General features: G+C 37.8%; 1 protein-coding gene across 1 annotated transcript; it reads right to left on the bottom strand.

Moving 5' to 3' along the window:
• Positions 1-1,126: 1,126 nt before the first annotated feature.
• On the bottom strand, positions 1,127-7,242 carry LOC114510576 (vomeronasal type-1 receptor 4-like). The gene has a single exon (XM_036012440.1). It carries the CDS (start codon positions 3,360-3,362, stop codon positions 2,391-2,393), a length of 972 nt encoding a protein of 323 aa, XP_035868333.1. The 5' UTR covers positions 3,363-7,242; the 3' UTR covers positions 1,127-2,390.
• Positions 7,243-11,140: the final 3,898 nt, after the last annotated feature.

Raw genomic sequence — 11,140 nt, forward strand, 5'->3', positions numbered from 1 at the left:
GGGGACCTAAGGCCACTGTAGATTGGCAAGCCTGTCATTGGCATATAAAAGGTGGACATGAAACATGAGAATGAAGACAAATGGGAACCTGCATTGGTGCCTCATGACCTCCAACTTCTACAACATGGGTTACCTGCAGAAGCTGGCCCCCTGCCATAACCTGCACGCACACCTGGCCCACACGAGGAGAAGAAGAGGACACCTGGCAAGACACAGGCAACTGCAGGCCCAGGTGGGCCATCATTCCAGCATGTCAGTAGATGAACAGCAACGTGGAGAGTGGCAGCAGCACCTGAGGTCGACACTGCCCCTCAGAGCACATGGCTGCTTCTTTTCTGCCAACTTTTAAATATGGCACAAGTGTTGCCTTGACCAACCCTAACTGGAAACCATTCAGAAAGGGAGCTCTTCAGCTCAGTCAAATTGAGGCAGTATAAAACCACCACCATCATTCTTTTTAAAAAAATCAGACCATGTCATTCCTCTGCTCAAAAACCTCTAGTGGCTTCCTATCTCTTAGGGTAGGTAGAAGTCAAAATACATCCACTACCTGCAACATTTCACATGAGCTAGCACTTTCACTCCTATACTGGTTCATTCTCACTGTGTGGTTCCTCCCTGCAGCCACACTGGTCCCTTGTTTTTCCTTCATCACACAAACAATGGTCCTTCCTCAATCTTTCCTCTGCTCATTTCCTCCACTCTCTACATTCTTGCCAAGGGCTATATGCATTACTTCCTCCCTCAAGTCATTCTGGGCTCAGGTGAAATATAACAATCTCAGGAAGGGATCTCCTGACCAGATTCTTTAAAACTGAATCACCTACCTTGGCCTGCGTGGTTCAGTTGGTTGGGTGTCATCCTGCAGGGTGAGAGGTCATAGGTTCGATTCCAGGGCCCATGCCTGGGCTGCAGGTTTGGTGCCCGGTCAGGGTGCTGTGTACCAATTGATGTTTCTCATATCAATATTTCTCACCTTCTCTTTCTCCTCCTTTCCCCCCTCAATAAAAATAAATAAATAAAATCTTTCCTAAAATATAACATTACATTTTATTGAGTGTTACATTTCCTGTTGAATGTAAACTCCATAAGAATCATTGGAGTTTCTTTATTTTTCTCATTTTCTTTATTAATATACCCAGTATCACCTGTGATTTCACAATGACTGGCATATAATAAGGGATCATTGAATATTCTTGATAAAATCAATGAATAAATGAACTAAAATTGTAAGCCCACCTCCTCTATCTGATCTTTAAATGAAGCTAACTTATAGACCTCAGGCCTATCCTCTCCACTCTCAAATTTCCCTTTCCCTTATTCCAATGCTACCTAAGCTCCTATTACCAATATATGTTGTTGACAGACAAATGTGCATTTCCAAAACAATCCTTCCATCTTTGCTCCACTCATATATACGTGTGAGTGATATAGGACCAGAGATATGCATGTTGCAATGCCTTAGAGACATAACACACTCAGCATGCTAAAAAGAATGTGCAGTATCTTTACACCCAAACTACAGCTGCCCCAGTTTTCATTTCAAAAAACATCATCACAACCAATTCAGTTGCTCGAGTCATTATGAGTCATTGTCCGTACTGGCCTTAAACAACACTTTATGAAACAATTGTCAAGTTCAGTGCATACTTCTTTCCAAGGAAGTATTTCTCACGTCCTTGTGGTCCCCTTCATGGTGATTTTCATCATCTTTGTCAGAATCCTCATCCTCTCTCACCTGCTTTACTTCAAAGTTCTCCTTATTCTTTCTCCCAAGCTTATTCTTGATCAGGTCAATAAACTGTGCCCATAATTGTTAGCCAGATTGGATAATTTCTTAAATGTCTCCTTTACCCTTAATAGAAATCCTTAAACTGCCTGAAATTACTGTTGGGATTCATGGTACAAATTCTTAACCTAGCCTGTAAAATCTGGCAAATTGTCATCCACCCTAACACAATAACTTCAGCTCCTACTGAATTCTCTTGTTTTCGGCACATGAGACACATAGGGTTTCTTTCAGTTCTTTGTATGCTCCATGTTCCTTCCTGCAAAGTGTATTCAAACATGCTTTTCCATTTGCCTAAAACATCCACTATGGTGGATGGACTCCTTGAAAATGTTCAGGGAGTAGTCTAAAGTGCAGATACAAAGGGAAGCTTTCTGTGGTTCTGAAACATGCTATCCTGAGCTCCTTATTGCAGCAATCTGTGCACCTCTTGTGTATAACGGTTTGTTTGATGTCTGGGTTCCCCATAGACTTTATTGGAGCAGATAGCCTCTGCTCACCACTGTGCCTAAAGCGTGTGTCATATACAGAAGTTACTTTGAAGTGTGAGATGATGGATGAATCAATATTATACAAACATAGGGTAAGTTCTACAACTTCCTCAGCAAAAGGAGCAGAGGCTGGAGATATGGTTGTCACTTTTTAAGAGCAAAAAGGGACTGAAGGTTGGAAAACAAGATGTTAGAAGCATGCTGGTGCTCACCAGCCGCCATGGTGGATTGTCAAAAAGATAGACCCACGTTTCAAAAGCAGAAGAGAGAGAATAAAATAAGACAAACATGCTCACAAATATCAGGATAAATTTTGTGGCTCTGGTCTCTGAGGATATTTGGGGTGATTTCCTAGTTCTGTGAATGTATTGGACTTGCTGTTTGTGCCGGCAGAGGAAAAATATCATGGATCCACTGGCCCATATCATGAGTCCCAAACAAATAACATCAACAGAGGAGAAAATAACTGAACACATTGTTTCTGTAATTGTGTTAAGAAACACACGAGAGCAGTGTCCAAGATTTAATTTCATGCTGATATTTTTGCTATTCTCTGGTCCACTTACTCTCATAGGAACAATGGTATTTACCAGCAAATGAAATATCCAGCTCAAGATACATGAAGAATTGACATACTTTGGGGATTTGAATTTGAGTTTTGCCCATCTGGAGTTCGTGGGGTTAGTATGCAATGCTTGGAAGATACCCAAAAGACAGGTGATGCTGAGGGAACTTCCCCAGGCCACTCTTTGGAAATACAAGACAAGTTTACATCCAACATCATCTAGGAAAAATTTCATCCCAAAGGTTGCCATTGTCTGAGGAAGTCCTCCACAAAGAAGGACCAAAGTATTGGCTAAAGCAATATGGTTGATTATTTGCTCTAAGGGTCTCAATACATGTCTCCTAAAGAGAGAGCAGATATAATGGCAAAAGAGTAAGGCATTTCCCACAATCCCTATCCCAGTCTGAGCAAGGATGAGCATAAGTATTGGCAAGTCAACAGAAATCATGCCGTTAGTGTCTGAGGTACAATGACTTTGCTCAAATCCATAGAACCTGGAAAGAACAGAAAGACACATGAATTTCTTAAAGTCCAGTGAAATACAGTTTCCATTATAATTTCTTTAAAATTATAAAGAAATCTCCCTTCTGGGAACCCTGTTCTATTGTCATGCACTAAATCCCTCCAGTTTGTTTCTACTCATCACCTAGGATATTTCTTGTGGTCTTTACAACTGAACTTATCTTATCAGATGGTCTTATTTCTACAGAAGGAAGACCATTTCCTCCAATAGAAATATGAGGGCCATGAAATCAGGGATCTTTCTCACTAGTTTTCAATCCATAGCTAGGGTTTGGAACAATCTATTACTAATAGGTAGTCAATAAATGTCTATTACATGAGTAAATGAATAAACAAATTAATGACATGAACTTTCATATCAAAAGTTATTTCAATATGTTCTTTACATTAATAGATTTCTTAACATAAAATGCAGACTTTCTACTTAATAATTTTAAATATTTGGTGCATTAAATCACTAATTGTGTTATTCAAAACTACATATCCTTGCTTGATTTGAAGGTTTTATTTGTTTTTATTGATGTAAAAGCTTGACCTTTCTGAGAGATAGGTGTTCAAGTATCTTCTGTAGCACTAGAACCTGTCAAACACTCTTTATTTGCCCAACATTATCTTTCTATAAAACAATATAATTTTTAATACAACTTTTGAATCAAGGACCTAAACTTAACTGAGCAGTATAGCTTAATAATAATCCTAATTAATAATAATAATAATAACTAGCACAGCAAAGATATATTTCAAAAGTACACATGATTAATATGACACTGAACATTAGAAGCAATCCCATTTCATTAAGAAAAAAAACTAACATGATCACAAGCACACAAGTATTCAATATTTTTCTGACTTGGTCAATGAAATGACAGGAAAAAGTTATTCCTCTTTGAAAATTAGATCATTTGTGTTACATTGAAAGAGCCAATGGAAATGTTTTAGATGTAATAACATTGTAATTTGTTCAAATATTACACAAGCAAATATTTAAAATATATTGTGCATACACACTTTTAAAATCTTAGGATTAAACTAGACCAGTAATATGCTAGAAACATAGAAGTAAAAATTTAAATAGCATAAAAGAAATCATAAATGAGTAGAACTAAATTCCATGTTCTTGGATGGGAAAATATAATATGTTGTCAAGATTTGAAACTTCCTCAAATTTGTAGATTCAATTTAATATCAATCAAAATAGCAAGAGAATTTTTGAGCAACTAGGCAATTTCTCTCAAAGTTTATCAAAATTTTCAAACATACAGTCACCAAGTCATTTTTTAAAAAATACATGAATTTTAGGTAGAGATGCCTCCCTACACTAATCCATGCACCTTGAGGTACAGTGAAATTTCACTAAATCATCAAACCCATATGAGTCCTGTGCTAGTCACTGCCCTGACCCATCATACTTGCTCTCAGGAAACAGAGAACAGAAGGCAAAACCCACATCAGACATCTGATGGTAAGACCAATATCACATCTCATAATCTAAGTCTCGGACCCAAGAATGTAATCAGGAATGAGGGCCCAGCTGTGAGGATATTCACTGGTTAGCATGCCTTCTTCTGTAATCGGGTATTCTAACAAATACTATTTTGACTTGAAGATCAGAATTTATAATAACATGTAATGTCCTAGTCTATCAATTCTGATGTAGATTCTGACAATGTCTTAAAATTTCCATGCAGTCCACACATAGAATTTTTCAGTATAAATGAATTTCCCAATTTCAGTCTCACCTACATAAGGTCCAGTGGAAACAAAAAACATTAACTTTTACTTAAGATGGTCTGTACCCCAGCCTTATAATGTTCTTTATTATATACTTAATTCATCTTGATCCCATGCTTAGGGAATCTCAGACTAAGAATGTTTTATCAAAGAACAGAAGTGATGATTCTAACAGACCGAATGCAGGTAAAGAATCAATGAGACACTGTAAGCAAGTGGGTGGGAAGAGAATCTTCGCAGTCATCAGAGAACATCCCTTCCCAGGTGGGCTCTGTTAGGGACTCTCATATGCTTTTGTGAAAAAGCGTAAAATGTCTGGACATTGTGTAGATTTCCACCTTCAGATATTCATCCCATTTCTTTCCCAAGCAGTTTCTAAGTCTGAAATAAAACTCCACTCACCTGAGTAACCTTGGTTCCAGAATGTTAGACCCAGTGATTACCAGGTTTGACATGGGACAGAAAAGCTGAACTCTCAATTATAGGTTTGGTTTTCCTGACCTCATCTCTCTTGAGCTGTGATTATTATGTTATTCCTAACATCAATGACAGCGTCTCCAAGAAAAATCTCTAAACATTTTTCTCATCATACTAATTATACAAATTAATTATGAGTGTTGAAAAAGAATATCCCAAGACACTGTCATAGGTAACTGAAAGAAAACATTTCTCTGAATGCTCTTCTGGGATAAGGTCAAATAGTTGTGAAGCTTGAAAAGTGAGAGCTTAGAGAATAAACAAATGACCCTGTCTATGTTCTGAAAATCTCTGAGGCATGTATTTCCTAGAAAAGAACTTTTAGATTTCTAAAAACTTTAATGAATTCCACCTATTAAAAATTTGGTAGGAAAAAAAAGAGGCCTTCCAAGGAGAGGGTGTGGGGGACATCTAAATAAGGTAGCAGGTGTTGACAGAGAACCCATTAGAAAAGGTAAAATAAGTTAGATGGGGCTGTCTGGTGAAACGTCAACTTACTATGGACTCAATGTATGGGAGTGAGGAAATGGAGGGGAGAGAAGATCACCCTCAATAAATGTAATTGTAAAAGAGTAACCAGATCCTCATGGGGTGGAGGGATGGTTTAAATACTGCTGGTAGATAAGAATTTGTTAGATCAGGATTTGTTGAATCACAGTAAATATATATTTTATGTTCATTATATCAAAGGCCATTATTAGTAAAAAAAAATGGCATCCATGCATAAGTAAAGAAATTAATCTTGGTTCTAAAAAGGTATATGTCAGTCCATTTAACATATACTCAGGAAAAAAGAATGGGTATAAAGTGAGGATTGTTCTAAATTTTGGAAGGAAATAGAGGCACTTCTCAACAGATGGAGAAGCATAGAGATTTCAGGATAATTGAGAGTATTTGAAAGCATAGCAGTAGATAATGACAGAAAGAGTTGAAAGTGAAACAGAAGATATCTTTAGGGCAGAATCACAGGAGGAGCTCAGGTTACCACCAATGAAATATTTGCATTGACACCAGTCTACCCAGTTCTGTACGCAGCTGCACAAAACTGCCAGAGTAGCCCGCCCTGGGGGAAAATGGACACTAAATTCACTCAATGCTGAGGTTTTTCCAGGTCAGGGTGATGAAAAGAAACAAGAAAGGAATTAAGAATGCTGATACTGGAAGAGACTGAGAGGATCGGCCAGGAAATTAAACTAAGGAGAGAAAAAAAAAACATTGACAGAGAACTAAGAATATATATAATGGGCTCAAAAGGTAATGAGGGACAATGGAGAGCTATGCAGAAAAACTGCTCTGGAAATCTGCATGGGGCCTCCTTGAGCCTCTGATGAACACTATGCTGTGCGTGCATAGCATGAAACTCCTTGAGGATGCGCATACAAAAACCAGCTAACTGTGAATTAAATAGCTCCTAGAGCTCATTCAAAGATGGAAAGTGCTCAAGATACGACTAACCAGAAAAGAATCCTCACTAATCACATGCAGCATTCAGTGGAGACACCAGAGGGGCTATGACTTAGTAATTGGACCAAATAGCTCTACAAAGAGAGTTTTTCTAAACCCACTTAACACAAATTGAACGTAAGCTTTGAAAAAATTAAACTGAACCACAAGTAAATTAACTGCATACAAGAACCAGCCTAATGCTCCTTTTAAAAACAAAATACCCTGGCCAGGTAGCTCAGTTGGTTAGAGCATTGTCCCAATATGCCAAGGTTACAGGTTCAATCCCAGTCAGGGCACATACAAGAATCAACCAATGAATGCATAGATAAGTAGAAAAACATATCAATCAAACTCTTTCTCTCTGTTTCACTTTCTCTCTCTCTCCTCCTTCCCTCCCTCCCTCTCTCTCTCCCATCACCCAGTAAATAAATAAATAAATAAATAAATAAATAAATAAATAAATCAGGCAAGCCTAGGCACTCAACAAAGTAAAATTGACAAGGTGCATTAAAGAATTAAAAATTATTAGCTATGCCAAGAAACCAGAAAAAAAATATGTTCCATGAACAGGAGAAAAAAGTCAATAAAGTAGATGCATATAACTTTTTTATTTGCTTGTTTTAATCACTAGATGGGAGTAACACATACTGGAGAAGAAATGGTCAGTTAACTAGAAGATACATCAGTAGAAACTATCCAAAATGAAGTTAAAGAGAGAGACTTCCGGCCAGCAGGCATAGGTAGACACACTGTACCTCCTCACACAACCAAAAGTAGGACAGCAATTTAAAAACAAAAAAACAACCAGAACTGACAGAAAATCGAACTGTATGGAAGTCCGACAACCAAGGAGTTAAAAAAGAAACATTCTTCCAGACTGGTAGGAGGGGGAGAGTTGGGCAGCCAGGTGGAAAGGGCTTGAAGCAAGGGAGACGCTGGCAGACCCAGAGAGACAGCAGATTGTGGAGTGGGGTGCTGCTCAAAAGGCAGCTGGTGGACAAGGCTGGGTGGTCCCACATTCACATGCAGATAAACCAGGTGAAAATAGGTAGTGGGACAGACTTCACAACTCAGGGCCCCAGTTTGGGGAAATAAAGCCTCAAACCACTGATTGAAAATACCTGTGGGGGTTGAGGTGCCAGGAGAAACTCCCAGCCTCCCAGGAGAGCTCGATGGAGAGACCCACAGTGTCCTAGAACAAACACAAACCCACCCACACAGGAATCAGCACCAGAAGGGCCCATTTGGTTGTGGGAAGCAGGGGTAGTGACTGAAATCCAGCAGAGAGCAGAGCCAGAGCCATTGTTCCCTCTTGGACCCCTCCCTCACATACAGCATCACAACACACCTACAGGGGTTACCCTGCCCTGGTAGACACCTAAGGCTCCATCCCTCATACATAACAGGCATGTCAAGACAAAAAAAAAATGGCCCAAATGAAAGAACAGATCAAAACTCCAGAAAACATACAACTAAATGATGAAGAGGTAGCCAGCCTATCAGATGCACAGTTCAAAATACTGGTAATCAGGATGCTCACAGAATTGGTTGAATTTGGTTGCAAATTAGATGAAAAAATGAAGGCTATGCTAAGTGAAAAAAAGAAAAATGTACAGGGAACCAATAATGATGGGAAGGAAACTGGGACTCAAATCAACAGTGTGGACCAGAAGGAAGAAAGATACACCCAATCAGAAAAGAATGAAGAAACAAAAATTCAAAAAAAAAAAAAATGAGGAGAGGCTTAGGAACCTCCAGGACATCTTTAAGTGTTCCAACATCTGAATTATAGGGGTACCAGAAAGGGAAGAGGAAGAGCAACAAGTGGAAAAGTTATTTGGACAAATAACAAAGAACTTCCCATTCTGGCAAAGGAAATAGACTTCCAGGAAGTCTAGGAAGCTCAGAGAGTCCCAAAGAAGTTGGATCCAAGGAGAAACACACCAAGGCACATCATAATTACATTAGCCAAGATGAAAGAGAAGGAGAGAATCCTAAAGGCAGCAAGAGAAAAAGAGACAATTACCTACAAAGGAGTTCCTATAAGACTATGAGCTGATTTCTCAAAAGAGACCTTACAGACAAGAAGGGACTGGAAGGAAATATTCCAAGTCATGAAAGACAAGGACCTCCATCCAAGATTGCTCTATCCAGCAAAGCTTTCATTTAGAATGGAAGGGCAGATAAAGTGCTTCTCAGATAAGGTCAAGTTAAAGGAGTTCATCATCACCAAGCCCTTATTCTATGAAATGTTAAAGGGACTTATCTAAGAAAAAGAAGATAAAAAACATGTACAGTAAAATGACAGCAAACTCAAAATTGTTAACAACCACACCTAAAACAAAAACAAAAACAAACTAAGCAAACAAACAGGAATAGAACCACAGAAATGGAGATCACACAGAGGGTTAGTTAGCAAGAGGGGAGTGGAAAGAGGAGAGAGGGAGAAAAGGGACAGAGAATAAGTAGCATAGATGGTAGGTAGAAAATAGACAAGGGGAGGGTAAGAATAGTATGGGAAATGTAGAAGCTAAAGAACTTATATGTATGGCACATGGACATGAACTAAAGCGGGGGAATGTGGGTGGTATACAGCATGGAAGGGAGTGAAGGGGGGAAAATGGGACAACTGTAATGGCATAATCAATTAAATATATTTAATAAAAAAGAGAAATAAAAGACTGAATTTTTTAAAGGTAACAGAGTTTAATTTACCCATGAGATAATATTAAGCAGGCTAATATTCATGTACTTAAAATCCCAGAAAAGGGGGAAAATATATCTTTGGAAGAAATAATGGCTGATAATTTTCTAAGTTTGATGAAAACTATAAATTCACAGATCCAAACACACCAAAGCTCATGAAAATTGAATTCCTCAAAAGTAAATATAAGTTTTTTAAAAAAATTTAAATTCTTTTATTTTTGAATTACAGTTGATGTACAATATTTTATTTGTTTCAAGTGTACAACCCCATGATTAGACATTTCTATAACTTATGAAGTGATCACCTCAATAAATCTAGCACTCATCTGACACTATATGTAGTTATTACAATAGTATTGACTGTATTCCGTATGCTGTACTTTACATCCCCATGACTATTCTGTAAATGCCAATTTGTACTTCTAAACCCCTTCACTTTTTTCATCCATTCCCCAACCCCTCCCAATATGGCAACCATCAAAATGTTTTCTGTATCCATGAGTCTATTTATGTTCTGCTTGGTCACTTGTTTTTCAGACTCCACATGTAAGTGAAATCATCTGACAAATTTTCTTTCTCTGTCTGACTTATTTCACTTAGCATAATACCCTTTAGGTCCATATATGTTGTTGCAAATGGCCAGATTTAATTCCTTTTTATGGTTTAATCATACTCCATTGTATATATGCATCACTTCTTTTTTATTCATTCCTCTCTTGGTGGACACTTAGGTTGCTTCCATATCTTGGCTATTGTAAGTAATGCTGCCATAAACATATGGATGTATATGTCATTTCAATTTAGTGTTTCAGGTTTCTTTGGATAAACACTGAGAAGTGAAGTTTCTGGGACCTTCTTTGTCTCTTGTTATAGCCTTTGTTTTAAAGTCAATTTTTGTCTGGTATAAGTATTGCTACCCACAAACATCAAATCATAAAAGCAACCAAAGAAAAATACACATTAGAAAAAGAGGGACAAAGGTAAGAAACACTTATGACTTCTTGTCCGAAGTTATGTGGATTGTAAAGACAATAGAATTATCTCTTTACAGATCTGAAAGAGCAAAATGTCAACCTAGAATTTCATACCCAAATACCTTTCTCAAGTGAATTTAAAATAAAGACTTTCTCTGGTTAAACCAAAAAAATAATTTGCCACCAACAGACATTTATTATTTTAAATGGAATGAAAATAATGCCAGATGGATACCTAGGCAAACACAAATAAATAATTAGCACTGGACATGGGAAATACATAAGTGAATGTAAATAATTTTTTATCTTTACTTTCTTTTTTATTTAGTCTTTACTATAATTTTTCTATTACCATTTAGTCCCCTTATACCTGCCCCCCGGCAATCACCACACTGTTGTCCATGTCTATGAGCCCTTTTTGTCCTTTTTGCTTAATCCC

The sequence above is a fragment of the Phyllostomus discolor genome, chromosome 12 (assembly GCF_004126475.2).
Source record: "Phyllostomus discolor isolate MPI-MPIP mPhyDis1 chromosome 12, mPhyDis1.pri.v3, whole genome shotgun sequence".
In the NCBI taxonomy this organism is placed as follows: Eukaryota; Metazoa; Chordata; class Mammalia; order Chiroptera; family Phyllostomidae; genus Phyllostomus; species Phyllostomus discolor.